Raw genomic sequence first — 19,774 nt, 5'->3', positions numbered from 1 at the left:
TTTACCTTTTCTAGTCATGATATTAAATTGGAAACTGCTCTCGGCCCAATATCTTAATGGGACCAAACCATGTTACATACAAAACATTTTTGTGTCAATAGTTTTACTCAAATTTTTCTTTTGAGGCGTTAACTGTCTGGCTTGAAATGCATTAATACATGTTTCCATTCACACATAACCACATAGACATAGACATTTACACCCTCAACCATATACTAGGTACATTGTAGGGTTGCACGATATTGACAAAATGTGATATTGTGATATCGATTATGAATATTACGATATCGATATTAATTTAGATTTTTTTAAACATATGTAAAATTACAAAAGTTACGGGAAAACGCATCGTAACAATATTCATAGATTCATAACAATACAGTGCACAGTGAGACTTATATACGGCTCCGTAGTGCGGCTGGACCACAGGTCGGTCATGAATGAAAAATATTCAATCTATCCGACTCCAAACTCTGCCTGCACCGCCTTTTATAAAGTTGCGGGATAGCTACCTGTGAGAAATAGGTGCGGGATGAGATTTGGTACCGTTTGTCTAGTTCATTCAGAAGCTTCTTGAAGCCTTTTTTATCCATTGTGTGGATGGGCATCATATCTTTGGCCAAATAGTACATTACAGCATTGGTGATTTTGGTATGTCTCTTCGAGTTCTTGTCATACTTTGTGCCACTAGCAAAAACACTCGCTAGCGAGACTTGTTTGGCATATTAACTGCAACAGGTTTTTTTTTGGGATAATATCATGCACTCATGATTCGTTCTATTTCTTCACTTACACTGTCACTCTGTTGAGATATGCAACTAATCATATCACAATCAAACACAACTAAGCCACACAGCCAACGGACGGGACGCAGCGCTCCACAAAATATTGCATACTTATCGCGACACTATCGATATAATATGGCACAATGTGATATCGCGATAACAATATTAAGTCGATATATCATGCACCCCTAGTACATTGCAGGCAGTCACGACTGAGTGCCGTGATGAATGTAGATTTTCTTTATGTGCAGCAGTCTATTCGTCAGTCCGCCCTCTCCTCTGTCTCTATGCTCCTTTTTAACGATTCACTCCAGACGACTAGTCGTCAAGAATTTATGTTCAAGCTACTGTCCACCTCTCAGACTTCACACAGACAGTTGGTCTTTGAAATAGTTTTGAAAGTCCACCCTCATGTCCACCCCAAATGTAGATTCAAACTTCTATTCTCCGTTTAAGCTAAGAGAAAGTGTGGAAAAACTGTATTGAAGGCAGTATGGTTACATTTAGGCTAATAAAACGGCCGGGTTAAGGTTTGGGAAAGCTTATGGTCATGGTTACAGTGAGGTTTGTCTGAATATTTTATCTTACCTAAGATAAGCCACTACCATTGGCTACAACTCAACACTCCCCACAGCTGCTTCAACGTAAAAGCCACAATGAGCACAATGATAACATGACTGAGGTCCGAACAACCGGCCAAAGAAATGGATTGCAGGTACAGTTTAATTTGTAATAACTGAAGTGGCTTTCACTGCAGAAAGAAAGGTGCTGCTTTATTCCTGCACACACAGCAAGCTGCAGTGGCTCATCAGCCTACTGAGCTGTCATCAGAGTGTGTGGTTAGAATAGCACTTCTGACCCTCTCATCCTGCAGCCACTTCTGCTTTGAGTCTGTCTTCCTCTATACTGTAGCTGTATCTGTTCTTATATTGTCACCTGCTGAAAGGAGCATCACAACGCTCTTTAGAGTCCTTGTGAGCTGCATTCATCCCTCTCTCTTTCTCCATCCCTTTCTCTATCCCTCTCTCCATGCAGCGCTGAAGAGCCCAGCAGCCTTTCACGAACAGCGGAGGAGTCTGGAGCGAGCGAGGGTGAGTGTCTTAAGTACTGAGTTTCCTTCATCCTCAATGGACTTGCTTTGTTGAAGCTTTGCAGGGGGAAAACGCTTACAGTATGTTTAAACAGCTTGAATTGCATAGCACTATTTGTAATTTAATTCTACTGTCAGTATAGATACTTAATATTATGCTGACGGGAAATAAGAAATCAAAACTTTAGGTGCCATACGTATAGTAGTAGTAGCAACCTTTAGGTAAGGAGCGGCACAAACCAACATTCAGCATTATTAGTATGTTTTTTTTTTACATTACCCAAGGTCAGATCTACCTCTCGCTGCCATCTGGAGCGGCCATCATACAAAGTTGCTTAATTTAAATTCATAATTCATGGTCTGTTGTACTCTATTACTGATTCATGTCATGGAATAGTAATTCAACCAATACCTGGTTTGTGGATGCTTTGAGTTGTATCATAGTTACCATTGGCAACGAGAACCATCTTTACTTATAAATTTACAAATAAAAGAAAAAAGCACCAACTGCAGAAACATCATCCACAACTAAATTCAATGAGAGTGATGTCACAGTATTGGCACACATGCAACAAAGATGGCAACTAAATAATATGTGTGATTTACTGTAGCAGTTTATTGCATTTAACAAGTGTCCATTGAGAAATGATTTAAATCTAGCTCTGTGTCATGGCAGTGGGGGCAGATGAGCGGTTTGTGGCTTTCTTCCGTGGCACGAAAGATGATCTCGGCAGACCTCGGCTTCTCCGAGCTCCGTAGCGCTGGCACCACGGGGAGAAGCCAAACACTGTTCATCTAAACACACTGCCCACCCAAAGATGACACAGAGCTGGATTAAAATCTGCTAAGCATCACTTCAAGGACTTGTTGCAGCTGTGTTGCCTCTCTCCTGTCTCCTCCACATTGTCTTTATCTTTCCCCACACTCTGTATTGTTTCTCATCCTTTTGCTTGTGATCTTTCTTTTTCTTACACACCCCAGACCGAGGACTATCTGAAGAGGAAGATCCGGTGTCGTCCTGAGCGCTCTGAGCTGGTCAGGATGCACATCCTGGAGGGTGAGTTTTTAAGTGGAATTTTTTTAAGCTCTGAAGAATTCCCTTAGTAATTTCAGTAGTGTAGAATGAAAAGTTTAGGTCTGGTGAAATACACGAAACTTTATTCAAAAAAGGAACCATACAGTAAACAAAACGGAACCAATTCCATGTGATAAGGTTAAGGTACAGTTCCTATTTTATATTTATATGAGGTCTGAGTAAAAATGAGATTTCTTAGAATTAAACAGCCTTAAAACTCTCAGAAAACTCAGTAACTATGATTACTTCCTGTCTTAATGAATCTCCTCGACATATGTAAAGGGATTATGTCAATATACATCTTTTTTTTACAAAGCACATACCTGATGGTATCTTATACATCAAAAATAAATTGTTTGTTTATAAATTATATTTTAGAAGTAGTAGTTTAGTATATGCATTGGGTATTGTAGTCTAATCTTATATTGTGTATTCTCTCATATGTTATATTTATAGAGTGTGCAAATGTTCTGTATTGAGATATTTTAATTTGTATTATTTGTTGTGTTTATTTTCTATTGATATGCAGTATTTTTTCCCGTGCAATGCCTGGATTACCTGCTGCTTTAACATAGGAATTTCCTAATTTGGGATCAATAAAGTAAAATATATCTATCTATCTATCTATCTAAACTACTTGATGAATGAAGTTGCATGCGTGCATGTTGTCTTCGCTGTGTCCTGCACAGAGACGTCTGCAGAGCCGTCCCTGCAGGCCAAGCAGCTGCAGCTGAAGCGAGCGCGACTGGCCGACGACCTCAACGACAAGATCTCCCACAGACCAGGTCCCATCGAACTGGTTCACAAGAACATCCTGTCTGTCGACTGCCCTGTGCACTCTCCGCTGGGTAATTACAAACACAGATTGCAGACTGCTCGAAATGTCTTCAGAAAAACAGTACAACGTGTGCACACCTTTTAATAAGAACATTCAGTCGCTCATAGCTCCATCAACACACATTACAGTCACACTCAGAAACGCATGGAGACTAAAGAGCAATTAATAACCAGAAATGCCAGACACTGTTATGTATACACACAAATACAAACACACATTTAAACATAATATCAGGATCCAGATAACAGAAACACACAGTACACCAGAGGCCTGTACTACGAAGCAAGATTTGGCGTTGACGAGGTAACTTCAGGTTCAACCCAGGGTTTTGTGTATCACGATGGTGGATCACTTGTTACCGGGTTAAATCGCCATGGTAACTTATGCTGAACACCTAACCTGGTCGGGAGCAGGTTATGTTGGAGATCAGAGATCAACTGGTGTAAAAGCACCGACCAACTGACCAATCAATATGGATACCGATGGGTATTTTTATGAAAGATATAGATTTTCAGCGGAGGGAATTACGTATAGGCTATTTGTCGGCTTCTTGATCCGTGTGTTGCCAATGCGCATATCGGTTTGAATTATGTTTTTATATATTTTTTTATCTTCTCTCACGTTCGCTTACCACTGCCAGGGTTGCAACTGAAATAATAGACTAAAGCAACAAGAGTTTATGGAAAGCACAAGTGTAATTATGGTCAGATCTTGTGCCTGACTGATGAGGAAGTGATATTAATAAGCCTTGTAATTTACGCATTTACAGCGTTGGCTATTTTTTTTGCCAGCTTTCCTTCCTGTTGTAGGAAGCAGCGACTGGATTGCGTTTTGCCTGTAAAACCGTGTCTGTGTTCTTCATATTTATGTAGAATTAGAGTTTGCTCTTCTTATGTAAAATATGCGGCTATGGCAGATGTTGATTGCGATTGGTCATGCTGTGCCTCTTTTATGTGAACATGCTCACTGGATTGGGAGACCCTGGGTTGATTGAACTAGTTGTTAACCAGTGACGTGACACAGCTTATACGGGACCTCGGTTGTTAGGTTAGGTGAAGCCGGGTAACTGAAATAAATCCAGGGCATGTTGATCTTGACTCGTAGTACAGGCCTCTGGTACAGATGGAACAAAACAGACACACACACACAGGCACACACACACACACACACACACACACACACACACACACACACACACACACACACACACACACACACACACACATATACAATATGCAGCAACACTCACAAACACACCTGCAAGATTCATGATGAGTTGTAAACACCGGGCTCTTTAAGGTGCATTCAGACTGAACTCAGCTCGCTTGTTGACAGATTACAGTTGTACTCAAGTTGAAACATATTCATCTCTATTATTGAGTTGCCATTATACCACTGACTGTGTGTGCAATTACCCCACCTCTAAAATCTCATTTCCGTTCGGTCTGAACACACCTTTAGCTGTGTAATTGCAACATCCAGGTATCTACACACACTTGCAATACAGTACTTTAAGGGTGAGTGTATCAACACACACACACACACACACACACACACACACACACACACACACACACACACACACACTTCTTAACTACAGGTTGCATCATCCTACCATGAAAACTAAACTACACAACTTTTGACTAACAACTCTGTTACAGAAATGACACAACTATGTTTGCACATACTGTGGTCCTGTTTCGAAACCTACTAGGACATTCAGTGTTGTATAACTTCTCTTTTATTTTTTATTTTTTTCTTTAATCAGCGCTGTTTAGCAATCAAACATGAATGTGTTTGACTGTAACATAAGGTTATCACGCCCACCGCAGAGTCAAGCCTATCACTGTGTCACAGCTGTTTTGTTTTTCAAGCGCGTTACTGTCAATAAACATTGTTCTGTCTGCGTTTCAGATAGTGTATGTCTTTGGCGTTCTACTTCCGGGATTGCTCCATTTCCGACGGAAAATTCCGTCATTTAGGCCGGATATCCGTTACCTTGGGCTACCTTTTGTGTTGGCATTTTAAACTCCGGTGGATTTATGAGGACTGTGGTTGGTTAACTGCTCCTCAGATCTCTGCAGGGTAAATCCAGACAGCTAGCTAGACTATCTGTCCAATCTGAGTTCTGTTAACCACTTTTAAACATACACAAAAACAAGTTCCTTCCGAGATTATTTTGCAGCGGCACCACGGCTTTCACGGTGCTTAGCACTGCCCAAGACGATCCTGATTGGTTTAAAGTGCTCATATTATGCATTTTGGCTTTCCATTTCCTTTATTGTGTTATATATCTTTGTTGTGCACGTTATAGGTTTACAAAGTGAAAAAGCCCAAAGTCCACCCCAATGGCACGTACTATCTCCAACAGAAAACACTGTTCACAAACTGCTCCAAACAGCTCTATTGTAGTCCAGCCTTTACTTCCGTGACGACTGTGCGTCACTTTGTAACACAGGTTATAATGCTCGCCTAGCTGCTAGCGTGGCACGCCCTCATACTCTGCTTCTGACTGGCTAGTAGTCCTTACCTAGCTACTGCGCATGTGCGACTCCCAACAAAGATGGAACAGACGTGTGATGTCTCACTCTGTAACTAAAACAGAGAGCTCAACACACAGGGTGAAAAGAGGAGCTGCAGCAATGTGCAGTACAACAACTATATGGTGTTTTTTGAAAATTAAAGCATTTAAACCTATTCAGGTACAACCTCTAAATACAATTATGCACCTGAAAATGAGCATAATATGAGCACTTTAAAGAAATGCCAATAAACCAGAGCATGTTTTCCTCCCATCCCGAATGCTATTTGGACTAGCCAGACCCTCCTTCAGCGCGCTTTGGAGGAGGGTCTGGCAAAGTGAGACGAACTAACAGCTAACTTGTCCTCTGGTAGACAAAGGGTGCTAAAATAATCATTTGACATTCTTAAATCTAATGTTTTTAGCTACAGGCACCTTCTTTAGGGTTTCAGCCCATGGTTGCATATGTGGGTGTGCCGTTTATTGTCTGGCAAAGCGAGACTAGCGTTTCAATAACGAATGCGTGTCTGCCGAATGCATGTGAGTGGAGTGGAGTGGAATTTCCACTCCTCCTCATAAAGCTGTTCATTTCCCACTCTTGAATTGTTGTTTTACAAGCCACAGGAGTCTATCACAGACCACCACGAGTTGCCTTGATAACTGTTTGTTTCACTAAATCTGAAAATATTTGTTCTCAGAGGGAGAGAGCTCATCTTTAGATGAAGACAGCAGCGATGCTCTGTCACCAGACCAGCTAACCAATCACGACTCTCCTTTGAGTGCCGTCCCTCAGCTGTCCCCCTCTGACGTCCTCACCCAGAACGGGGACATGTCCCCCACACAGGTACCAATCCCAGGATACAAACAGAATTTCAATTTGAAAGAATGAATTGAAATGAATAAAACAAAGCAAGTGATGGTAAACTTGATGGGGCCATTAACCAGAGTAATATCTTCTCAGTTCATTACAGAGTCCCCACCACCTCCTCCTCCTCCACCACCACCACCACCACCCCCTCCTTCTCAGGTGAATGGGTCAGACTCCTCCCCATTCCCAAAAGTGACAAATGGGACGACGGTGACTTTAATAAACTCCCGCCCCTCTACTGGACATGTCAAGGTGCGGGTAATGTTGGTTATTTTTTACTCTTTTTACCATCACAGAACCATGACATATTTCCCTGTTTCGAGTTGAACATCCTGCACATTTGATGACTTATGAATACATCTGACCTTAATCTCTATTTGTGGAGCAGCTATAACTGCTATAACTCTGCCTCAACTCTTCACTTTCCCACTTCCTCCTCCCCGACCCCATTTCTCACGGTTTCTGTCAGCAGTCCCAGGGTAAGACGAGTTCAGACCGTCCTCCCCACAGACCCAAGAAACCAAAGGACAGCAAACCCAAGGTCAGCAAGCTTTTTGTTTTATTTTCACACGCGCTGATCACAGGAGATAGGGTGCAAAAAATATACATACACAATAGTTATCTTTGGCAAGTTATCAGCACATATCTTTAAGGCTGTTTTATGACAGTAGTTCATCTTTTAGGAATTAAGATAGTAAGATGTGTAAGATTGCGTCATGTAGATTGGTGTCAGTTCTCTCAGAATTAAAGAGCCAGGGCTTCTCTCTAGACTTGATGTTTTGACATTTAACAGTAATATATGGAGAAATCCATAGTAGAGGAGGAAGAGATACCATGTTTTTGCATTTGCAGTATTCTTATTACACCAGAATACAGACTTTGTTTTCCTGAACTGGAAATAATTGCCCTTTGACTGTAGTCATGTTATTACTGTCTTTCCACCTACATATACTGAATGCACATTTTTTTTCCAGTTTTTTAAACTGTCAACAATGCTTATTTGAATGTCAGAAATCAGTCAATTATGATGAATGTCCCAAATTGGTGGTATCGAATGGTTTAAAAGTATTAAGAGTTGAGTTGCCTCTCAAAAGTGTTGTGTCCTGGGTGTAGGTGAAGAAGCTGAAGTACCACCAGTACATCCCTCCAGACCAGAAGGCCGACAAAGAGCGTCCACCCCAGATGGACTCGTCCTACGCAAAGCTCCTCCACCAGCAACAGCTCTTCCTGCAGCTGCAGATCCTCAACCAGCAACAGCAGCACTACAACTACCACACCATCCTGCCCGCCCCTCCCAAGTGAGTGTCAAGCATGACTCTCTGTGTGTGTGTGTGTGTGTGTGTGTGTGTGTGTGTGTGTGTGTGTGTGTGTGCGTGCTTGTTTTACTATATTCGTGGGGTCCAAAAACCGGGGAATACAGTATACTTGTGGAGTCTGCACAGCCTTGTGGGGCCCAAAATGCTGGACCCCACAAGGTTAAAGGGCTGTTTGAGGGTTAAGACTTGGTTTTAGGATTAGGGTTAGAATTAGGTTATGGTTAGGGTGAGGGTTAGGGTTAAGGTTAGGCATTTAGTTGTGATGGTTAAGGTTAGGCATTTAGTTGTGATGGTTAAGGTTAGGGTAAGGGGCTAGGGAATGCATTATGTCAATGACGGGTCCCCACAAAGATAGTGAAACAAACGTGTGTGTGTGTGTGTGTGTGTGTGTGTGTGTGTGTGTGTGTGTGTGTGTGTGTGTGTGTGTGTGTGTGTGCGCGCTTCTGATGGTTGGCCAGTGTGTATGTGTATATATACACATGTGTATGTATGTATATACTGTATATACGTGTATATGTATATTGAATGGGACATTCAAATGTAGGTATACTGTTGACTTGTATACCTTTTAGCACTTCCTCTTTTTGACCTCCCATTCTATTAAGAGTAGTGTGTGGTGTGGAAGTGAGGATGACTGACTGCAGTGGTTTTATTCAAAGATTCAACTAGTTTGACCTACCCTTGTTTTTCTACCTCACATTAAACCAGTAGTTATTACTTGCATGATAATTCATTTGTGCAGCACATCGTTTTCATTATTACTTCCTGTCAACTCCCGAGCTTTTCTGCCGTGGTTTGTTTCTTCAACATTAGTGGTTTTTTGAGTGAGTCAATGTAGCCCCTGTCTGTCTGTGAATGTGTATCCCAGCTAAGCTTCAGTGGTTTGACAATAACACGTGTGACTTATGGAATATGAGTTTGAAATGAAACTTACAAGTTGTAGTTTTTTTTGGTTTTGAAGGACTAGAAGCCATCAGGTAAAGAAAATCAAACAGTGATATATAGAACCTGATACATTTCTAATATTCAATATTATTTTTCACATTTACCAACATTGGCAAGACCCTGCCATCTGGCCTCAATCACAACGGTACCTGCTTTTTTTAAAATAAGGACAAGCGAAATTCATACTTGACTGTTTTCTGCCTCCCCTCAGGCCACCAACAGAGCAGCTTCCCACAACCAACTCTGGCCCTTCCCCTTCTCGCAGCGTTCCCACGACGACAACCCCCACCCCCTCCCATCAGAGCGGGGCTGTCCGTCAGAGCCAAACTGCAGTGGGAGGAGCCAAACCAAGCACCTTGCCAGCCAACCTGGATGAGTTCAAAGTAGGTTAAACAGTAGACCGCTTTTGCACAGAGTCAGAAATGTACCTGCTAAGAATATTTTTAACTAAATATCTCTTTTTACAGGGAAAAAAGAAAGGGGAAAAAAAGTCATTTAGGCTACAAGCTAGCTTGTTTTTAATTGCCATGTATTGAGTTTTAATGATTAATTCTGTTTTTAATGATGTTTGAATGCACCAAGGGTGTTGATGCATGAGGTCATAGCTTGTGAACAGGTTAACAGACACCCCGTCTAAAGTTGAATACATTTTTTATCATCTCAAATATTTACCACAAAATGTGGCTATTATATACTATTATTGGTTTCTTTGCTAAATACATTGTCAGACCTTGCTGCCCCTTTACACCTATATGTATATGCCCCTCCAAAAGTCAGCTGTGCTTTAGAGTGATTTTTGGTCACAGCTCAGATTGTTTCTTTTGAAAGAATGAGACAAATGAGGCCTGGAGAGGTCAAAGTGTCCAAAACAGAAAATAATAATCAATGTCATTTTTCTTTCTTATGCCTTTAATCATTTTGTGACCATCTCAGATAAATCCTGGGATGTTTTGTTGGGCCCCTGCCACTGAACTAAATTATGCTTCTCGGGGCTTTCCACTTTAAGTTTTTGTCTTTTACATGTCAGCTACTCTGTTCTCTTTCACTCTGAGTCAAAGTCTGCTAAGTGAGTACTCGTCTGCTTTCTCATCCTCCAGGTCGCCGAGTTGAAACAGGAACTCAAATTGCGTGGTTTGACCGTCTCAGGCACCAAGAACGATCTCATCGAGAGGCTCCGCAACTACCAGGAGCAAAACGGTGGCACCACAGCGGCTTTGAAAAATGGCACATCGCAGGCCAGCCAGCAGGGCACTATCACATCCTCTGCAAACACAACTACCATCCCTGACCACCAATCAGGAGAGGTTGGCTTCAAGTTAGATTTGTCATCACTGGGTCAGGTGATTCCAGGGCGGGTCATGCGATTTGGCAGCACCAGCTCCAGCCCTCCGATGTCACCCACTCCGTCTGAGAGGTCACTGACCGGGATGAGTCCCGATGAGACGAGCTGTAATGGAGACATGTTTGGAGAAATGGTGAGATCTGTATGTGAAGCAAGTAGCCCGTTTATTAGATGAAATTATTTTTATATATATATATATTTTTTTATATATATATATATATATATATATATATATATATATATATATATATATTAGGGGTGGAACGGTAAATGTATTCGTATTGAACCGAAACGGTACGGGCGTCATGGTTCGGTGCATGAATTTACACGGAATAAAAATAAATAAAACATGCGTGCAAATTAATGAATGTAATGCGGAACTACTGTTAGATACATGGGTTCTTTAGGGACACCTAATCTGTAGCCCCGCCTTAGCTCTGAAGTTCTGAGAACAAGCAACAAACTGTGTATCCAAGAAATTATGTTATATTAGACACAGACTGCTGTTGTAGATTAGTGTTACGTTTCCAGCGTCGCGTTAGTTGGGACAGACACCTTATTTCTTCAGGCTAACTATATTAGCTTTAGCCAGGCAGGGAGCAGCTTTCTGCGGTGAAAAATGGCCGGGAGACGTCGTTATAACGTTGCATTAATCAGGTAATTTAGTTCGTCTTTGCAGAGAACAGAGATGCTGTATTTTCAGTTTTATAGCTGATTGTCTTATTTTGTTTACAAGTTCCAGATGGAGTCTGGAGATGATGTGGGGTACTTATTGTTTACTGTTTACATCTTACTTTACACACTTCAGGCTGTTGCAGCTAGCTCAGGGGAGAGACTGTATGACACTAGGTGGTACAGCCTGAGACATGCACAATAAAAAAAAATTGCCTTCTGGATTTTTGTTTTGCTTTTCCCTCCATTGTACCGAACCGTGACTTCTGTGTACCGTTCCACCCCTAATACATATATACAGTATATATATACTGTATATAATAGCTTGGAAAATAGCATTTGGGCACTGGATTTGATGAATGTACTGTTCCCAGGTGAGACAAAAAGCTAATGTTAGTGAACCCTGCGGCCCCTCTGTCTTTGACTCCCAGCTGCAGGAGACGTTGTATTCCCCTGACACGCTGTATTCACTTAATGTTACTGTCTAAAACTTTTTCCAGGTTAGTGGGGATGCATCCCGCTCAAATCCAACATGAAAAAAACGTAATGTTCCCTCAGCATTTCGGTTTGTTGCTAAACAGTAAAATAAAAACTGTAAAATGAGCGGTGACGGTTAAATCACCTGTTTCACGTGTCCTAAGGTGCCGTATATGTGCTGGGTTTTACCCTAGCGGTTGTTAGCTAGCAACCTTTCCCTAACATCCTCTTCTTGTTTTGTTGTCCTTCAGGTGAGCTCTCCCCTTACCCAGCTCACCCTGCACCCGTCTCCTCAGCACCCATCAAACATCTCTCCACTCTCCAAGGTCAAAGAGGAGATCCAGAGCTCATGCAGCCTGTCCAGGCTCTCGCCCGCCTCGAGTCAGCCTCCAGAGGTCCTGTCTGGAGTAACTATGGACACATCCTCCTTGGACAAGGACCAGATGCTGCAGGAGAAGGACAAACAGATCGAGGAGTTGACCAGGATGCTGAGGCAGAAGCAGAGGCTGGTGGAGACCCTCCGGTCCCAGCTGGAGCAGGGCAAGATGACAGGCGGAGTAGGGTTGGAGAAGGAAGGAAGTGATAGGAGCAGAACATCCATGACCGAGGTGAAACTTCAAACTTTGATTAAAGCCTCGGCCATTCAGCCCCCCACTCTCCCCAACGGCGTCGTGGTGAAGAAGGAGGCGGAGCCTGAGGAGGGGATGGAGGGAGTAACGGAGGCGGCCCAGGCAAAGAGAGCGCTCCAGCCGATGCAGTGCTCCCAGGAGACTCTGCTCAGGCTGCAGCAGATTCATCGGCTGCAGATCCAACAAGCCGAGCAGCAAAAACAGACCACGCTGCAGCCCAAACAGCAGCAGAGTCAGGTGGCACTGCAGAAGGTGGCAGAGGCTATGTCCAACCCTCAAAAACTACAACAGCAGAAGAAAGAAGCCCAAATCCTGCTCCATCAGCAGCAGCAACTGCAGCAGCTCATCATACAGCAGACCCAACAGAAACAGCTGCAGGCGCAGCAGAAACTCGCCCAGCAGAAACTCGCCCAGCAGAAACTCAGTCAACAGAAGCTGGCGCAGCAGAACCAGCTCAAACAGACTCAAGCTCAACAGAGCCAGCAGAAGAACCAGGTTCAGCTGAAGCCGGTTCAGGTGCAGATCCAGAAGCCTGCAGTGAGCCAAGCCCAGCTGAGGAAGCAGCAGAGAGCTCTGCAGAGGCAGCAGCAAAGGCAACAGACGGCAACTGTCGCCACACAACAGGTAATATCCCAGCAGCTCCACAACACGTGTGTGAAACATGTTTGAATTGTAAAGGTAGTAGGGCTGGGCCAAAATGCTTTTATCACGATTGGATTCTTTCACGATACATGGGTGCCGGATAGATTTGTATTGCGATTTACATTTCTTGCGATTCTAGAAGTATTGCGATTTGATAGTATTGAGCATTGCGATTTTCTTTTCCTTCATTGACAAAAACAAAAGTTGAATAATACACTTCTAGAGACAATATATCACGAGACACCTCTAAAAACTAACTGTATTCTACAAAAGAATGCACATCACATGTCAGTCAGTCAGTCTGACATTTTTTTCATTTGTAAAGAAGTACAAAACATGTATTTTCTGCTTTTGGTCTGTTTTACTGGAACTTTTACTGTCTAACTTTCTAAAATAAATGTAATAACTGGCAACATTTCTGTACTAGACCATCCTCAGACAAATGGTGTTACATACTGAGAAGCCATCTTTTGTAGGAGGTGACAGTTAGACTGCACCAATCACCAACTTCCACATGAAATGATGCAAAATTACATAACATGTATTCACATTTCCATTACTCTAGATGGAACTTGAGCCGAAACACAACACTCTCTATACTACTGTCCCAGTAGATGGATGTCGATTTCTGTATAATGAATGCAAACCAAATGCATTCATAGATCTGACATGAGACAAGAGCCCTCACAAGAAATTTAAAGGGCAATTACTTCATACGTCATTACTTTATATGTTGAATAACAATACAATGTATGTAAAAAAAAAAAAAAAAAAAAAATTCAACATCATGACTATTACTAATAAAACTTTACACTACTATTTAGGTACAAAAATACATCAGGGCCTCGAAAGATGAATGCAGCATCAGTGCCTACATATATAAATGGAACCAATCAACAGGACACACCAACATCATCAACTCTCTTAGGGTGGTGGTTTTCATTCATATAAAATGTACTAAAGTTCTAAATAAGCTGAAACATGCTGTTTGGTTTCCAGGTGAACCCGGTCTTGATCAGCCAACAGAACGGCACTCAGATCCACACCCAGGCCATTTCATTAGACCTCCTCAAGGCAAACGGCACGCCGACTCTGGTCACCGACGGCAACGGCAACCACTACCTGATCGCTCTGACCAGTCACACCGCAGACGGACAGAACGGAGGGTCCTCATTGGCCAAACCCAACGGACGCATCACACTGCAGGTACAGTAACACCGATGTTCTCTGGGGGACTGCACAGGGTTAATAATAACCTATGATGGGATGTTTCTCTGCAACTTTCTCTGCTCGTTGTTCTCTTTTAGAGGTTGCAGTCGACTCCAAGTAAACTCCCCAGCACTGACAGCCAATCAAAAGAGCCGCCAGTGACAGAGCCAATCAAAAAGGTACAACAAAGACTCAGTATATGTCACTATGACACATTCTTTTTAATCACTTTTTATTGTATTGTTTATTTATCTATTTAATGTTTTGTTTTTTTGTATAAGGGCAATATATATATAGCATTAACCAATGCCAGGGTGATGTTCTGAAAACTAATATGCTTACTTTTTTAATATATTCTTTTATGTAGGTTATTTATTTTATTTTTGTAATAACTAATACTTTTTCTTAACACATTTTGCTTTTGCCTTAGTTTTTTTTTATAATATTCACTTGACTTTTTTTCCCACCCCTTCTGCAAAGTGATTTATAAGTGAGTTTTGAATGTTTTAATATACATAATGTATAATAAAACAATATACATTGATGAGTAAGTTTGAGAAGAGGCTATCACAAAAACCGTCCATAACTGAGGAAATCATCCCGAACAATGTACCAGATGACAGGTTGGCATCTGTTATTGGTTTTTCACAACAAAAAGCATCTGCCAAATAATTGTAATGTAACATACAGTGCAGCAAGACTGTCTGCATCGTCCAAGCAGTAACCTTTTCCTGCCACAAGGTGTCGCCACTAACCCAGTTTAAAATCATCAAAATCTAGCCGACTGGATTGATGAAATGTGAATCAGCAGCCTGTTATTCAGATAATGAGACTGAACTAGCCAATCACAGCGGACACAACATATGTCTTTGTCCCTCTCTTCACTCAGGGACAGAAGGCGGGGCTTCACCTGGACACCAATGGTGTGCCACAACCCAGCCTGTCAGCCACCGCTCCACCCAACCTGCAGCCTTTCTTTGAAGACATGTCAGACAGTGAAAGCCAAAGCAACTTAATCTCATCTTATAAGGTAACCCCCCCCCCCACCCCACCCCACCGCTCCTGATAGTTCCCATCTTCTCCACATGTTGTGAACTTCATTAACTTTTTCTCCTTGTTTCTTCTCTTTTCTTTCCATTTCATCACTTCATCACTCCACCCTTGCAGAGAGAGGTGTGTCCGCCGTACGACCGGCACACACTGTTCACCCCTCCCTCTCCCAAACGCAACACCTCCCTTCCTACTCAGCACTCCAAAGTATGTCTTCCCATACGTCTTTCTTTCCATCTGTCCCTTTATGTTGTTCTGTTTCTCTATTTTCCATCTTAGCTCATCACTCTGAGCTGTGTGCTCATGTTTCTGAACTGAAGGCAGTTGGCCAATTTGGGGTGGAGAGGTTGCAGCTGTGTTGGGTTGGACTTACTGCGTGAATGTGTTTTTTTAATTTGTGTCTGACAGAAAGTCCTGTACTATTTAGGTTATTTCAGAAATTCGTCTTTGTTTGCTACTTACTGAAAGCATTAAGGGAAACGCGTCTGCATATACCGGAGAGGTTGTAAACCTGTTGGAGTCAGATGTAAGACATCTGCAGGTAGAAAAAGTGTTTCAGGTCAAAAGAAAGGGACTCAACAACAAGAGAATCACACTTGTTGCTCAAACCATAGCACACGGTGTTCTGGTCGGTTGAGACTTCATAAAGCATTTCTAGTGTATGTCACTGGCGTTTTGACAGCGCTCAGAGCCCAACACACAATCACTGTAGGTACACGTAAGAAATATGCTTTGGGTCGCCGTTAAATGCGATAGCGTGAGTAAAATATATATATTTATCTCCAGATGTGCACAGCTGACATTCTGCTTTTAATTGACAATATGTATATTGTATATTACTTCACTCAATATTGCTCTAAGTTCATATTGTCAAGTCTATTTTATTTATATAGCCAATATTATACAGTATACTTTATTTGCATTATGACGTGTGTCAGACTGATCTCAATAAGTGGCGTATGTATGACACGCCAATTCGTATGCCATTTTGGCGTTTATCAACGCCATTGACTTACATAACCTTGCGATTGCGTGTGAATTTACGCCATAGCGAGTAGTATGAAAGGGCGAAAATCCACGTAGGGAGGTTGGTCGGGGTGGTGGATGGGTCAGACAACACAGGACTTTCACCCAGGAGATTGTGTCCCACATGTCACGTTTCCTAAACTCAACTGTCGCTTTCTTCTTTTACTAAACCCAACCGGTTCTTCTTTTCCTAAACCCAACCTGTCCGCTGTATACAGCGCTCAAAATGCGTACAGATAACGTTATAGCGCAGATAGCGTAAACATTAGGGCTGCAACAACGATTTCTGATTTCAAATTCGATTATTAAAAAAGTTGGCAACGAATTTCATTATCGATTCGTTGTGTCGCGCAACACGCCACCTAGTCGCGGAGATAAAAGCAATTGAGTTGAGTGCCGCGCGGAGCGGTGCGGAGCGAAAAAAAAAATGAGCAGAGCGGGGGTAGAGGAAATGCGGAGAGAGACCCTTAACGTTGTTCTGAAACACATGGCGGAGGCAGAGAAATCAGTACGACCTAAGTCATCCAAGGTGTGGAGCATTCACACTAAATAAATCAAAAACGTGTTAATTGCAAGATAAGCAAAAGCGACACGGCATGGCACGGGCGCACCACGGTGATGATTCAGCACCTCCTAAAACGTAAACATGTTGGAGTCCTTGATGAGGAGGGAGTTCAACAGCAGGGTAAAGTCACTACACAATCCTACTTTTGTTCCGTTTTGAAGTGAGGAACGTAACGTCCCTCTTCTGGTGCTGGTGTGGTATTTACTCGTTATCCAGCTGACTAGCATGACAAGCTAGCGTTAGCTCGTTAATAACAGTAGTAAAGCAGGACTAAAGACATGTTTTTATTCACTCGCCTTTTTTGGCCCATTCATTTTTCAATCTATTGTCATGTATATATTCTGTGCTTTGTCCCATATCAGTTATTGTTGATGTATATATTTGTGTGTGTTGTACTTTTTAATTTCATTTTAAAGTTCTTTTATAGCACTTAGTCATCTTAAGCTGTGTTTAAATGTGGTGTACAAATGAACTTAACTTGCACTTACTACAATAATGGTAATAATTTAATGAATAAGCTTTGCGCGTGTGTGTGTGTGTGTGGGGGGGTCTGTATCTGCTCTTTGGGTTACTAACCTTTACACAACTATTAACTAAAACAACATACATGTAAGTATGTATTGAGTTGATGTAAATTAATGTTTTTTGGTTTTTTTATCCGATTCATCGAAAAAATAATCGACAGATTAATCGATTATTAAAATAATCGTTAGTTGCAGCCCTAGTAAATATACACGCCACTTTCCAAAGCCAAGTGGCGTGTAGGTTTACGCGATAACGCCATGTGGCTTTAGAAAGTGGCGTGTACGTTTACACAGTCATGATGTGACGTTGCAGACTGCCGTCCGCTGTATACGGCGTAGACATACACGCGGATAGCTCAAAATGCGTACAGATAGCACGCCACTTGGCTTAAGAAAGTCATGATGTCACGTTGCGTGTGTGGGGAAGGTTAGTTGCCATGACAGAAAAACACTACTACAAGTGTTGCTGTGGTTTAAAAAAGTTTGGAAACCACCGTTTTAGAATAAAATAAGTTAGTAGAGCAGGATTGTCTATTTGTGGAGAAGCCAGTGCTGTGTTTACATGTGTATTTGGTGGCTGACTGACAAAATTTGTTTCTGTTAGCAGGAGAATGGCGTCAACAGTCAGCAGATGGACGACCTGTTTGACATCCTGCTGAAGAGTGGAGGTAAACTAAAACTAAAAGTAAACTAAAGATGACTGAGACAAAGACATCACGAGTCTGTCGCCTCCTGTACTGATGACAGTTTTTCTCTCTCTCTGTTCTCCTTCAGAAATCCCCAGCTTCAAGGCCAACCCGGACCCTTCCCTCGCCCCCCTCCACTCTGACCCGCCCTCCCCATCCTCTCCCCCATCCCCCCTCCACCTCTCCCCTCCCACCCCGACAGAGCCCCTCATCTCCCCTCAGCCCTCCGTGGGAGAGCCCTGCACAGGCAGCGGGCGCCTGGAGGACTTCCTGGAGAGCACCACAGGCGCCCCGCTGCTGGGCGTGGAGCCCGACGGCGGCCTGACGCTTATCGACGACCTCCACAGCCAAATGCTGAGCACGCCCAGCATCCTGGACCACCCTCCCTCCCCCATGGACACGTCCGACCTGGGCTTCTCCCCCCACTCCACGGGGCTGGACTTTGGCGACCCCACCCTGGACAGCATGGATTGGCTGGACATCTCGATGGTGGGGAGCGCGGGCAGCGCAGGTAGAGGAGGAGGAGGAGGAGGAGGAGGGGGAGCTGGTGACGGAGACGGGGGGACGAGCCTGGCCCCGCTGGTGCCGCACACTCCGCCCAGCGTCTTCTCCACCGATTTCCTGGACAGCACTGACCTGCAGCTGCACTGGGAGTCGTGTCTGTAGCCCTGCACGCAGATGGACGCGCACTCGCTCACGCCGTGTACAGGCTCTGTCTTTATTTCATGCACATGTAGAAACCTTTTCTATGCTGTCTCTACCACTGCGGGGGTCACTGGCACATGCAAATGCGCGCACACACACATACACATAGACACACACATATATACACACACATATATACACACATATATATATATATATATATACACACACACACACACACACACACACACACACACACACAGTTTGCCCTGTCTTTCACTGGCTGTTACTGTATGCAGGATGAGGTGAAATAAGAAAGAAACATAGAAGTTCAATTAATAGAGAGGACTTGAACTTGGTGGAACTGAAGTGGACTTTTTGAAATTGAATTCTATGGGGACAGCAGGCTGCTCACATCCAAGCTGATAAAATCCCATTTCCTGACCTGCATTATAACCAGATTAAAGAGAACCAGCAGGGAACTGTAGGTCACTGTAATACAGCATTTCATCCCTTGGAAACGGTTTGGCAGAGTAGAGCTGAGAAGGGACCGTAAGTGACGTTTACTCGGGCTCCTCCTGATAGCAGAGTGTGTGTCAGTGCCTCCTAAACTTTGCACTTATGCTGAATCTGATTGGTTAAAAGGGGGGATGTTCAGGTCAACTGAACCTGAATCCAAACGCTGTCTGAGTGAAAACCACCATGTGTCATGTTGATCAGCTGAGCCGTTGATCAGCTGAGCCTGAACCCCACCCACACTAGTCACAAAACACAACCGTCATTGGTCGACAGTTGCGTTTGAAATGAACCATATCAGTGGAAACAGTTTGAACTGAAGCCTCATTGGAGGTTGCGTATTATTGGTAACA

The 19,774-nt window shown here is 42.9% G+C and overlaps 1 protein-coding gene across 3 annotated transcripts in view; it reads left to right on the top strand.

Annotated features, from left to right (window-relative positions):
* Positions 1-19,332, top strand: part of mrtfab (myocardin related transcription factor Ab) — an 88,652-nt gene extending 69,320 nt beyond the window's left edge. For 2 of the 3 annotated variants that reach the window (XM_035997413.1, XM_035997415.1), the window contains 17 exons: positions 1,821-1,876; positions 2,857-2,932; positions 3,640-3,798; positions 7,008-7,153; positions 7,271-7,429; positions 7,647-7,718; positions 8,291-8,475; positions 9,650-9,821; positions 10,536-10,913; positions 12,181-13,182; positions 14,200-14,406; positions 14,508-14,588; positions 15,299-15,439; positions 15,577-15,666; positions 18,179-18,242; positions 18,349-19,082; positions 19,131-19,332. In XM_035997413.1, coding sequence (XP_035853306.1) covers positions 1,821-1,876; positions 2,857-2,932; positions 3,640-3,798; positions 7,008-7,153; positions 7,271-7,429; positions 7,647-7,718; positions 8,291-8,475; positions 9,650-9,821; positions 10,536-10,913; positions 12,181-13,182; positions 14,200-14,406; positions 14,508-14,588; positions 15,299-15,439; positions 15,577-15,666; positions 18,179-18,242; positions 18,349-18,926 — 3,566 coding nt within the window. In that variant the 3' untranslated portion in view covers positions 18,927-19,082; positions 19,131-19,332. The remainder of the gene's footprint in view (positions 1-1,820; positions 1,877-2,856; positions 2,933-3,639; positions 3,799-7,007; positions 7,154-7,270; positions 7,430-7,646; positions 7,719-8,290; positions 8,476-9,649; positions 9,822-10,535; positions 10,914-12,180; positions 13,183-14,199; positions 14,407-14,507; positions 14,589-15,298; positions 15,440-15,576; positions 15,667-18,178; positions 18,243-18,348; positions 19,083-19,130) is intronic. The other variant, XM_035997414.1, reaches the window with a different exon arrangement.
* Positions 19,333-19,774: the final 442 nt, after the last annotated feature.

Source organism: Sander lucioperca, chromosome 22 (genome assembly GCF_008315115.2).
Source record: "Sander lucioperca isolate FBNREF2018 chromosome 22, SLUC_FBN_1.2, whole genome shotgun sequence".
Lineage (NCBI taxonomy): Eukaryota > Metazoa > Chordata > Actinopteri > Perciformes > Percidae > Sander > Sander lucioperca.
The sequence above is the reverse complement of the archived record's forward strand: the minus strand, read 5'-3'. Positions and strand labels throughout refer to the sequence as shown.